The sequence below is a fragment of the Takifugu rubripes genome, chromosome 19 (genome assembly GCF_901000725.2).
Source record: "Takifugu rubripes chromosome 19, fTakRub1.2, whole genome shotgun sequence".
Classification (NCBI taxonomy): domain Eukaryota; kingdom Metazoa; phylum Chordata; class Actinopteri; order Tetraodontiformes; family Tetraodontidae; genus Takifugu; species Takifugu rubripes.
The window spans coordinates 2,287,395-2,300,057 of record NC_042303.1 but is presented as its reverse complement, the minus strand read 5'-3'; the positions used below and the strand labels follow the sequence as shown (position 1 = coordinate 2,300,057).

The 12,663-nt window shown below is 46.5% G+C and overlaps 3 protein-coding genes across 3 annotated transcripts; all 3 read right to left on the bottom strand.

Annotated features, from left to right (window-relative positions):
* Positions 1–340: 340 nt before the first annotated feature.
* Positions 341–5,673, bottom strand: LOC115246926 (protein HGH1 homolog). Its single transcript, XM_029826895.1, is given in 11 exon segments — positions 341–1,174; positions 1,663–1,785; positions 1,863–1,954; positions 2,940–3,038; positions 3,176–3,218; positions 3,220–3,277; positions 3,461–3,612; positions 3,951–4,088; positions 4,310–4,448; positions 4,597–4,715; positions 5,520–5,673. Coding segments are annotated over 11 exon segments (1,200 nt in total). The 5' UTR covers positions 5,613–5,673; the 3' UTR covers positions 341–1,030.
* Positions 5,674–6,458: 785 nt separating this feature from the next.
* Positions 6,459–8,609, bottom strand: LOC101061591 (transmembrane protein 263-like). The gene is made up of 3 exons (XM_003973020.3): positions 8,292–8,609; positions 7,383–7,470; positions 6,459–7,302 (listed from the first exon to the last, which is right to left on the bottom strand). Exons 1-3 carry the CDS (start codon positions 8,298–8,300, stop codon positions 7,022–7,024), a joined length of 378 nt encoding a protein of 125 aa, XP_003973069.1. The 5' UTR covers positions 8,301–8,609; the 3' UTR covers positions 6,459–7,021.
* A 1,212-nt stretch (positions 8,610–9,821) lies between these two features.
* Positions 9,822–11,709, bottom strand: LOC115246927 (transcription factor Adf-1-like). The gene is made up of 2 exons (XM_029826896.1): positions 11,043–11,709; positions 9,822–10,509 (listed from the first exon to the last, which is right to left on the bottom strand). The coding sequence occupies exons 1-2, from the start codon at positions 11,364–11,366 to the stop codon at positions 10,039–10,041; spliced, it is 795 nt and encodes a 264-aa protein (XP_029682756.1). The 5' UTR covers positions 11,367–11,709; the 3' UTR covers positions 9,822–10,038.
* Positions 11,710–12,663: the final 954 nt, after the last annotated feature.

The following is a 12,663-nucleotide window of genomic DNA, read 5'->3' as shown; positions in this document are numbered from 1 at the left end:
TTTACTGTATAGACGTGTCCGTCGTCCATGTAAAGAACATTCACCGTTTAAAATGGTCCATGTTGGGGGCGTGAGGTCAAACCAATGACCTTCAAATCACTGGGGCAACCTGAGAGTGTTGGACAGGCTGCAGGGACGGATGTAAACAATTCAGGCTGAAGAGCAACTAATGAGGCATAAATAAGCTTATACATACATCTACACACACACAAGTTCATCCCTTAGGCAGCACTAAATGATGCCTTCAAGTATCGTAGTAAATTATTATTATAAGCCTCTTAATGGTATATAAGTATGCTTTTCACTGGGAAATTAGAAAGTTGTGTTAAAAAAACACAAAAGTATTCAAAACATTTTAATTACATTACATATAAGCTATATGTGTGAGAAAAACTATTTCTTTCCTAAGGTATAAACAGCTTTGCTCATGTACAGTAAAATTACAGAGTAAAATGAAGTCATCAGTGAACAAAACAGCCTTCTGCCTTTATGTCTGATATCATTTAAAATATAGGTATATTAGTTATCAGTCTTCATATACATTGATTCTTGGTTTTAAGAGGAGCTTTGCTATTTAAATAACACCGGGGAACACAGTTTTTGTTGAGTTTGGCTGTTTTTAACTCATTTTTGGCCGCAGGATCCAAAACTGATTTCAGTTTTTCTCTATCAGATAAAGTTTTTGGAGTCCAGATCCCCTCAGAGGTCGGTAGTGCCGACCTCCTGGGAGCTGCACACACCTCTCACCACACCGGCTCAGGTGTGACTGCACCAACAAGTTGCCACACAGCTGGAGAGGAGTCCAGGTGTGACCAGCAGGCAGGTCTGACTGCAGCTAATCAGGGGAATTTGGCTTATCTGGACCTGCTTGGAACAAACTGACTGTAATATTTAGAATCAGCATAAAAATCCACCTGAAAGGGATTTTTTTTTTTTCCCCCAAATTGTTCCCCAGTGTAATTCCTTAGCTCAAGTTCTAAAATGGGCCGACTGGTAAAACAAATGAAACCAGGATTCTCTTGTCTCTGTGTTACTGTCCTCCTCCTCCCGTCTCATCTTCTGCTCTCTCCACCTCCTCCTGGTCCGCCTTGTTTAATTTCTCCTCCACATCCAGTGGGATCTCGACCTCCATCAGGTTTTCCATACCTTGCTCCGGCTCGTCTCCTATCAGCACCTGGAAGCACAACCGTCCGACGGTGGGCTTAAAAAACAAGCGGCCTCGACGCCTACAACCACTCACATACACCTGGCCCTGATTTTGCTTGTCTTAGCTGTGTTTTGTGTGCGAATGAAGCCTAAATTTCCTTGTTACAACTTCAATTCAAAGTGACACAGCGTCGCACAAAATATTCCCAATAGTCCTGGACTGTTAAATTATCCCTCCTTATTTTTACAATTTGATCTAGCAGGAAATCATCATCATAGCAGGGCCCATTAATTCGTTTACAGGTTTCCACTGGCGGATTATCTGATGCCACACTGCATTCTGGGAAATGCAGGCAGAGCAGATGTGAGCGCTCATACACACCAGACAGCAGCTTAAATAAACATACATAAAGAAATAAATGCAGAAAGAATTCAACAAAACAAATCTGGATCTAGCATGAAAGGTTGTTTCCCTCGTTGCCTCAGAACAGAAGCAAACCTCCACCAGCTTCTCACCTGGACCAGCTTCTCACAGGCTGCCGACACCTGGAAGTCCTGCTCCCATTTGTGGAGCTCTCTCACGATCAGATAAACGTTCTTATCTCTCAAAGTCTTCCGGCCAAATTTGGTTGCCGTAAGCTGTGGAGTCAAAAAAAAAAAGGCGTTGTTATCCTGAATGTGGTGATTTGTCCTGTAAGCGGAGACACTTTTCATACCAGTAAAAGCGTCTCGAGCAGCATCTTCCTGATGTCAGGGTCTTCTTCTCTTTTCTTGTCTTCTGGGAGGTACTGCAGGTCCACGGGAAGACCTGACAACATCAGCAATCTTTATTTATAGAGCGTCTTATACAATCAAAATTGTTTCAAGGCGCTTTCCAGGATCCCAGGGCCTGACCCCAGGAGAGGAGAGGAGAGGGGAGGGGAGGGGAGGGGAGGGGAGGGGAGGGGAGGAGGGGAGGGGAGGGGAGGGGAGGAGAGGAGAGGAGAGGAGAGGAGAGGAGAGGAGAGGAGAGGAGAGGAGAGGAGAGGACAGGACAGGACAGGACAGGACAGGGAGAGGACAGGGAGAGGACAGGGAGAGGAGAGGACAGGGAGAGGAGAGGAGAGGGAGAGGAGAGGAGAGGGAGAGGAGAGGAGAGGAGAGGGAGAGGGAGAGGACAGGGAGAGGAGAGGAGAGGGAGAGGGAGAGGACAGGGAGAGGAGAGGAGAGGAGAGGAGGGGAGAGGAGGGGAGAGGAGGGGAGGAGAGGAGAGGGGAGGGGAGGAGAGGAGAGGAGAGGAGAGGAGAGGAGAGGAGGGGAGAGGAGAGGGAGAGGAGAGGGAGAGGAGAGGAGAGGAGAGGAGAGGAGAGGAGAGGAGAGGAGAGGAGAGGACAGGGAGAGGACAGGGAGAGGACAGGGAGAGGACAGGGAGAGGAGAGGAGAGGAGAGGAGGGGAGAGAAGAGGAGAGGAGAGGAGGGAAGAGAAGAGGAGAGGAGAGGACAGGGAGAGGACAGGGAGAGGAGAGGACAGGAGAGGAGAAGAGAGGAGAGGAGAGGAGAGGAGAGGGAGAGGACAGGGAGAGGAGAGGAGAGGAGAGGAGAGGAGAGGAGAGGAGAGGAGAGGAGAGGAGAGAAGAGAAGAGAAGAGAAGAGAAGAGAAGAGAAGAGAAGAGAAGAGAAGAGAAGAGAAGAGAAGAGAAGAGAAGAGAAGAGAAGAGAAGAGAAGAGAAGAGAAGAGAAGAGAAGGGAGGAGAGGAGTTCTGTCCTACCGGTTCTGGTTCTTTGGCTCTTTCATGATGGATAACGATGCTTACCTTCATTTTCTTCCTCTGTTAGCTCCTCTGGACCAGCCAGTGGGAGCAGGAGGAAGGGCAGGATGTCCACGGCCTCACTCAACAGCTGCTCATGACGGACTGGAAGAGTGAAGAGAGCTCCTAATATTATCCTGGTTTCTGGAGATTTATTCCTAAACAAGACTTAAATCATTTAGCTCAAGCGATAAAGTTTAGATTTAAAGTACAAGTGGGCATTTTTCCCCACGGCAGCTCACCGTGGTCGAAGCAACAGTTCCGCAGGGTACCGACGACCCCCCCCTCTCCTCACAGCGGACGCCTCGTACTGAGTGAAGGGCAACAACTTCTGCAACAGGCACCTGCAACACAGGACGTTTCTGCTGGGAATTTCACGTTCTCCGAGAAACGGCAGCTTCTGAGTGACCGCAGCTATTGGCGCGATTAACAACAGGCCAGAAACACAAGTTCACACAGCGCTGAAAGGTTTCCTCTGTAAATCCCAATATTAGCTGTTCCCAAACGGCACTGGCATTGATGGTCACCTGTCCTGTGACAACAGTTCCTTCCTGGCCTCCGGAAGCTGCGTCAGGTTGGACAGCAGAGGGCCGAGGTAGTGGAGCTTTGCCTGCTTGTTGTAACCTTCATTGCAGAAAATCTCCACCAGTTTAGGGAGACCTACACCATCCTGGAGGACCTGCGGGAATACAAAATAATCTCCTAAAGAGTCTTTCACCTTCTATGGAGACAGAGATCCTTTGACCTTTGACTTCTCTTCCACCCCCTCCACATGATCCCATCCCATCCATCCCTTAGCAAAGGGGTAAACACCACCAAAATGACCTCTGCCCTTACAGAGAATTGCCTTTCATTTTACATTTCATCCATACTACTGTGTATTTCTGCAGTTGATGGACTCTTTTTCCAGGTTGCCTGTATTCATTCTCCAGCAGGTGTCGCTATTACGCTGCTACCCAACGCTGTCAACACAGGGAACGCAGCCCCCACTCTCCCACTCCCACTAACTCTTTTCACCTTGAACACAGTCTCGCAAGTCTTCTCTTCGTGGGCCAGGTTGGACAGGATGGTGCTGATCTGATCCGAGAGCATGAAATCGGGATCCACAAGCCTTTGAAACAGCAGCGGCAGAACATCAACGTCCTTCACCAAAACCTGGAGGGCGGACAAAGAAATGAGCCTGGATCAGAACCATAACTGGAACTTAACTGGAACTTTTAATCGATATGGCCGTGCTGCTCCGTTCTCAGGTGTCTCCCAGTCTGTCCCAGCTTCAAATACCCGTCCACACACCGGATGTGTCCAACTGTGTTTCCTCCTCTCTCCGAGCCTGTTGTTATTGTTGTTCACTATCGCGTTTGTACGTCGCCGCTCACCTGGTGCAGGGCCTTGTCGGCCGACAGGTTGACGAAGGTGTGATAGCAGTCCTTGGCTACAGCGACGGAGCGGTCGGAGGTCAGAGCGAACAGGGCGGCGAGTAAGTCAGGTTTCGAGGCGAGAACCTGGCATCCGTCCCTGAAAACATGGACACGTTGGAAACTGGGATATCATCGAATGTGGCTTATATATGTCAAAAGTAGCCTGTCGACTGGAAATCTCCTGCCAGAGTGAAATCAAATCAATACTCGGATCGTTCACCTTATAACAGCCGTCGGCCTTTTACCTGTTTCCAGATAGTCCCAGGAGGAACCCCGTGGCCTGACCTTTGACATCAGGCCGTGCATTGTGGGTGAGGAAGGAAAGCAACTCTGTCGTCTCTTTTTCACTCAGCAGCATCTGTGCCTGATATACGGAGACAAGAGAGTTTATGCGAGATTACACAAGGATGCTGCCTTCAATTCAGAAGCGATGGTAGGATGGAAAATACACGTGGAAAATTCAGTCAAACAGAAAGTGACTCGCGATCAAACAGAAAGTGTTTGCACTCTCATCCACACCTCAGGAGCATTTAGTGGCATGAGAAAGCAGCTTTTCCCCCCGGTTTGTTCTGCAACTGGAACTTAAAGTTGAAGCTCTTAAGCCGCCCAGGCGGGTCCTCTAGAGACCGAGACACTCGTGCAGCATAACATTATAGCCAGTGGCAGGTGATGTGAGCACCATCATCATCATCATCATCATCATGGCCCAACTCTGCACACACATCTGGTGTCCGTGCGTAACGCCAGGGGCATTTGTGTCGCTGACCTGAGGGGCACATGGCACCAAGATGCACTACAGAAGGCAGATGGTGTAATGGGCTGGGCAGTGTTCTGCAGGAACCTTGGGTTGTCCATAAGAATGCTCCTTTGACATGTGCCACCAACCTGAGCACAGACCCACACCCTCTCATGGAAATGAGGCTCCCTGACTTTACGGCTCTAATGACGAGGCCAGATGTGCCCCAACGGGTCGGGGGCGGTTTGGGCAGTAAAAGCGGGGCAACACGATCTGGATCTGGTGGTCATCGATTTAAGGGGACGGCGGGTGGCACAAGCGCAGCGCACGTACTCGATCCACGCCGCTATCGTTGTGTTGGTGTAAACCACGTGGCGCATTAACGGTGATTCTAAAACCACAGAATAATACTCTACTATAACGTACTGTTACCTGTGAAGAGCAACTATCCATAGGTACAACGGTAGTGGTGCGGGAAGCATACGAGCTCGTGCCGTCGGGTTCTGCGCCGGTTGTTGACGTCATCGAATATTGTCCGCCTCACATTGATGACGTGGCATATCGCTGTTTTTAGTGGACGCCGCTTCAGACACACACAGACAGGCAGGCAATCTGGTCTGGGGATGGAGCTACATTTCCTCATCAGCTGCCAACTCCACCAAGACTTCAGAGACACCGAAGAAAGAAGAAGAAAGCTGAAGGAGAGACAGAAATGAGGGATCCGCCACCCTGGGGTGGACAGAGGAGCCGTAGCTGCCACATGTAAACAGAACATCAACATTCATAATATAGATGGTGTTCTGCAGCGTTTGTCCGTCGGTCTCACACATCTGGGAGGCATCTGTCAGGACCGGGGAGGTCACAACATCCCCAGACAACAGACCGGATCAGGTGGAGTCTGACTCCCCTGGTTGTAGTCTTAAATGCCATGGCAACAATGTCATGACTCGCTGGTGAGGATCAGTTAAAGAAAGTGAAATACAAATTTTAAATAAAACTGTAAATGTAAAGACGCAGCCGTAACCATCACAATTTGCACACAAACGCGGCAGTCAATGTTGCTATTTTCAATAGCATGTCAGACATGAAAGAACCAAGGCTGGGGTTTAAAATTTGATGTTGACGTCCACACGTGTTTCTCATCCCTCCCAGCAGGCGGCGCCACCGCTGCCGGAAGATTAAAGGGTAGAAGAAGAGATTTTACCCAAAAGCCTCAAGTCTGAGCCCTAAATTGGACCTTTACACATTAAAAATGTCATTCCATCTTTAAAAAAAACCGCACCACACAATTTCACCATATTAACAATAAAAAAATATATAATTAATATATAGAAATATATTTATAGATTTTCTATATTGGATTCTGCGATGTTTTGATTTATTTTTTATTTGTCTTTGGCTGCAGGTACCAAAAAAAATACATTTAACTGTACATTAACTAATTGTCTTTTATAGGATTCAGACACAATTAAAACTGTACTCTAAAGAGTGTTGCTGATCATTTAATGCTGTCCAAATGCACTGGATGAGCATAAACTACAATTCTGCTTCCATACCTTACAAAACTTATCAAACATCATCCGATTCACTCAAACAATGTGCAGATAGAAAAGAAGAAAAAGAAAAAGTACTCCAAAACATATAACTCTGCCTGTAATGATTTAAGATGAATGCATCACCACATAAATATGTTTGTAGAGTTTCAGTCACTTGTCAGCGAAGGTTTTTAATAATAAAATTAACAATAATAACGCTGATTGTTATTATCATTGTTATTGTCTTTTGGGTATTAATACTGAATTCTCTGGTGATACATGTGGTGTTTGATTCAAAGAGAAAATTTCAGCATGGTGCTCAAATGTTCCAGACCAAGCAGGGACCACTTGGATGCCAGCGGCAGCTCAGTCCCGGTGGGTTTTTTAACTTCTTCCTCCTCACTCGGCCTTGTCTTTCTTGGGTGTGAAAGGCAGTTTTCCCGCCACTGTAGAACCAACTGTTGAGACGCCTCCAGCCACGGCAGACACTCCGTCCTTCATGAGTCCCACCCCCATGGAGGGCACCGCGGTCACGGCTGACTTGGTGATCTCCAGACTTCTGCTGCCCACCCAGGCCACCCCACCCACCGCTGCACCCACCACACCCTTGGTGACATTGAAGAGGCCTCCAGTAACCCTCCACATCATGTTGGAAGGTGCCACGTGGTCCTTACCAGAAACTGAGGACACAGAAAGATGAATGAAGAGAGTCTGTAGGTTGACTTGCATTTAGGAAATGGCTGATGGAGGCAGGACTTACCCTGCGTGGACTGGCTGTTTGGGACTTCCGGCTCATCCGAGGCCAAACTGGTCCAAGGCTGGGACTCCACGTTAGCCTGGTTCACATTCTTGAAACATTTGAAGACACCGTTAACCCAGAACTCGCACAATATACACACCCAGCACTTAAAAACCGCAGGCTGCCTCCTACGCATTCGCAGGACATTTAACCCGGTTCGTGCAACGCGTGGAGGGGTGTTAGATTCGGTGACGAGCCCCGCAGTTGGACTCTAGGTGTGGAGAAGACGGACAACTCGAATACCTACACTGACAGAGTCTTTTGGACATTGTGAGCAGCATCTCGAGGTTTGTCATCATCGGGCGGAATCTGCACAGACTGAAATGAGATTCTGCAACCATACCTAGCTGCACAGCCTGGAACTGAACTCTGTCCCCCGACGTGACAATGCTGCAGGGATTCTCAGGCTACCTCTGGAATTTGGAAGTAGAGACGATTAGAGGGCCCACCAGCAGCCCTGAGCATAACCTCACTGGGCACCTGGGATGGCTGTTCATTTCAGAGTGACCAACACAACCACGGTGACTGACTTGAGACAAATCTTGGGATGCCATCCCATAAAAGTGCGTGATCAGACACAGCATAAGGAGAAGGTGATCACCGAACACTATTAAATTGCCAGCATGTCCTTTTTTCTTCAGACTTACATCGTCCAGCACGGGTCTGTTTTAATGGGTGCAACTCTGCTTCTAATTTGACAAATGCATCTTTCATCCAAATGCAGCACCATTTAAAGGAGAAATAAAGATGTTTTCCAATCGTATAAGATGGGTGGAAAAAATCGACCAAACTCAAATGCATTTAACGCGTGTTACGTTTTCATATTATGTGACAATTATCACGAACTAAGACAGGAAAGAAGTTTCTTACCTTCACCATTTTGGGGGCTCCTCTCACAAAAACACTTGGCACCGATGAAGTTCAGAGTTGAGCTTCTGCTTCGGGATGCAACCAGACCTAAAAACAAGGACTTTTCCACCTGAGTATTCCTCTATGTGGATCCTTCTGAATGCCCCTTTGCCCCTTTTCGCATAAATCTGTCCCCTTCCAACTACTTCGACTTTTTTCCTCTATCGTGCACGCGTGTGCGCACACACATAGAATCACCATTGACAGACCAACGTAGCTCACTTTTGTGTCGTGGTTGTGCCGACGTGGCGCCCCCGCCCCCCCACCATCCACACGGGCACGCAAGCCCGTCCGTGCGCGCATATGTATAACCGCAACAAAAAGACCTTCACAATAAAACAATAATCAGAGCATGAGAGGTGGGTATTTTGCGGTAAAGAGACGGACTATAAAGCCAACAGTATTGACTCCAGTGTCCCGCTGCGTATTTTTGCTCTTTTTACATCCCATCAATAAGACTAAAACGTATTCTTGTGTAGTTTTGCCACTGCAAAACAAATTATTCCCTTAAAAAACAACGTGTGGTGTGATTCGTCAAGCGACAATGTCTCAAGTTCAGACCGATGAGCTGAACAATAACTGCAAAAGCTGAATTCTGTGTCCGTCACAACAGATGCAATTGGCCAGGGTTCCGTTTTAGACCTGATAAAACTGAAAATTACATGGCACGGAAAGGTTAATAAAATAATTCAACAGGCAGGAAACAGTATCTTGTCGCATTAACTTAAAAAAAGAACTTCGTGTATGTAAACATATGGGTTTTCGTAACTATCGACAAGCTGAACCCGTTTCTGCGCAGATGGGATTCGCCTTTCAGTGTCTTGTTCGCTGTGCAACGTCGCGCCAGAGACTTACGGGGGCGCTGTGGCGTTAAACGGACCTTCTCCGTAGACCCATAGACGTAGAAGAAGAGCGTAGACCACGTGACGTCTATGGTCGCGTCTGCGTGTGTTTACCTTCCGGGTTGGAGAAGCACAGATTTCTCATGGAGCTGCAGCTCATTAACATTAACAACAGTTAATTTAAAGGACATTTCATGGAGTAACACTAAATATTAACATTAACAACAGTTGTTAATGAGCTCCAGCTCCAGAAAAAGAGGCGCCGGTGGTCCTTCCGTCAGCTGAATCGCTTTCTGGCGCTTCTGGAATTTGTGTGGAAATCCTCGACGGGAGGCATGTTAACACCCGAGGCTCCCACTCCATCGAGCTGACGGCCACCTGAGATGCTGGGGCACATTTCCCAACGCAGAGCAGAATCCTCACCGGGTGGTGGGTGACACTGCCTTCCTATCACACATGAACCCTTCAGAGAAATTCAGACTGGGATTTTTCCAGATGGCACAAGTAGATGTGGCGCTGCAGGTCAACATTGCATCCTGCCATTAATATGGTCACATTTCAATCTTGTTCATTGTAAATAAACAGTCATGTTGTCACAAATCATGTAGTTTTATTTTGCAAAGTCACTGAAATGTGCATGTTAAGTTTAAGCATCGCAAACACAAAAGGTGCTTAGCAGTGAAGTGCAAATCAATACAAACGGGGACACACACAAAATATATTTTGACTATGATATAAAAGGTTATCTAAAATACCATTTCTAAAAGATATTTAAAAATACAATAAAAACTATTCACAGTCTATTTATGAAGTGCTCATAAGGACAGTGGAAAGCACTGATGGAAATGGCCTATGATGCAGTGGATTCAGAGCTTTCGACGATACTTGTAGACTGTGCTGTAAAGCTTAAACATCAAGTCGTCCCGCCTGTCCTCGGGCACCTTTCTCAGCATGTCTGCCAGAGTCAGCCCAAAACGTGTATACTCGTCAAATTCAGGCACCGTTCTTGTGAGCTCCAGCCTACGCTCCTCCAGCTGGTTGATCTGCCCAACAACCCACTCATCCCGCTCCTTTTTCCTTCTCTTTCCTGGATGGGCCACAGGAGACTGTGGTGGGAAAGGTACCATGTCTGCAGCAGATAATGCAGGTGTATGTGGCGTGCTGCAGATGGGGAGCGGGGAAGATTCTGGCGCTGAGCCTGACCCCAGAGAGGATGTCGAGGAGTGCTCTGGCGATGAATCGGATGACGTGCTCGTTGTGAGTGTGGACGAACTGGAGGGTTGTGTGGTGGACACCGGCAGCTCTGGCTGTGACTGTGTCTCCGTGGGTGAAGTGCTCTGTGGCACAGAGAGAACAGAGGGGTTTAAGGACATTTCATAGAGAGTAACACAATAAATATGGCATCCATTCATGACACCACTGCCTGAAAAATTAACCGAATCTCTCCTGTATTGTTATTGTATTAATAAAGTATTCTGGGTGTAGATCCACATTACTTTTTCCAAAGAAGGGGCAGTATTTTGGGTTTAAGTCCTTTATCTCAACTACAGTCAGTCTATTAAAAGCAGTAAAGACAGTTGCTGCATCAATGTAACACTTTGAGATCGGGATGTTCTGCTATGTGACCGAGTGATATGCTGGGTTTAATCAGAACGCTGGAACACCAGGCTGAAAATGTTCCTGCCAAAGACAAACTAAAGGCACACAGAAATGGACACTTTGGTGCAACAACATCATTCTCATCCATAGTGCAATAATTTTAACGTAGCCATATTTTCTGTGTGTTAATCTTTCTATGTGGAATTTTTGAATTTCCCTGAGGGAGTCATCCCAAAGGGATCAATAAAGTGAAGTTGAACTTGAAACTCACCTTGGCGTCACACCTGGACGCCATGTCCCGATGCCTTATATGAGGAGCCAGCCAAGATAGAATTATCACCAACGCGGGTGTTTTCTTACTGCCTGCGCGGCCGCTGGCTGGCACCATCTTCCTCTGCAGACGCACATATTTGTCCCGGAGGTTTTTCCACTTTTTGGCGGCTTCCTCCGCACTCTGCAGGCCAGTTCTTTCAGAGATCTCTTTCCACGAGTTAGTTGCCAGCTTGTTGTCCTTATAGTGCTTCGAGGAGGAGTCGTACAGGTTTGGATACCTTCGCACCGCCTCTGCCAGCCGTTCTTCGACTTCACCCAGCATTTTCTCCACAGAATCTTTGAATCTACCTCCGGTGGTGATTCTTTTAAAAATGGCGCTCTTCTTCTCTTGTTCTTCGACCTGCACCTGGTGGCGTTCAGCAACAGGTGCAGTACCGCCCCCTTCCGCTCTGGAGGACGAGCCTGAAAATAGTCCACAACCACAACGCACACCTACGGTGTATACACCATTCCTAACCTACCCTGTATCCCATTAAAACTATCCACGTCACTTTAATACAATCCTGATTCGCGCGTTCTCACTCATTTCCGTGAGTGCTTTTAAATTAAATGGTGCTGGTCCGGTAGCGCAGCAGGAAGTAAAGTGTTAGAAGCGCAAACAGGAAATGATGTAATTGTCGCGCCAATCGGGGCTGCAGCCCCGCTGTGCGCAGGTGGAAATTACGTAAATCGGGTCCGCTATATTTAAAATAACCTTTTTAAAATACTTATAAACGACTACGATGATTGTGGTGTAAAAGCTAATCATTTTGTGTTTTAATGCTGTCATAAAAGTAAAATGGCTAAATATTTACTACTAAAAGTCAGTATTTGATAGTCAACACAGAAATCTAGTTAGGAAATAGAGAAAATACGGAAAAGGTTAGAATAGAATTTTTTCTTAAATGTAATTTTAAAGGTGAAGAATGTGCAGTGAGACTTCACAAACACGTACTACTATGTTGGAAACCCCTGTATACATACAATTTTACCCCACATCAAATATATGCTCAGCAGTGACAAACCTCTCTACTGTATTTGGGATATTGGATAGAAATATCTGGTTAATAGCCCATCTTATTAAAAGGTTATCCTGCAAAAGCTTATCTTAATAAGCTTCTGAAATATGGAATCATATGCCCATTTGAAATTGTGCATATAGTAGGCAGATGGTTTCATATTTCAGAAGCTTATTAACAGAAGCTTTTGCCTCTTAATCATGTATAATTATCTACCAAAACTACACTTGATCACCATTTTTGGCAGGAGGAAATTCAAATGTGATTATCTATAACAATCTAATCAACAATCTAATATACTATTTCCAGCACAACCAACTCCACAAGCTGTTTTCTTGTCAGACATTATAAATGGAGATATGGAACGTTAATTTATTAGTAAGGCCCAAAACAAAAGAAGACCATGACCACAATAACTGCATCTTCTGTGACACTGATACAGGCTACTGTACTGGTCCCTGATCTTTTTTAGTTTGTGTACTGACATGGGAGACCTTGCAGGACTGGTTGTCAACCCAAATTCAAATATTTACTCCTCTCTCTAGGGACAATATTGAGTTT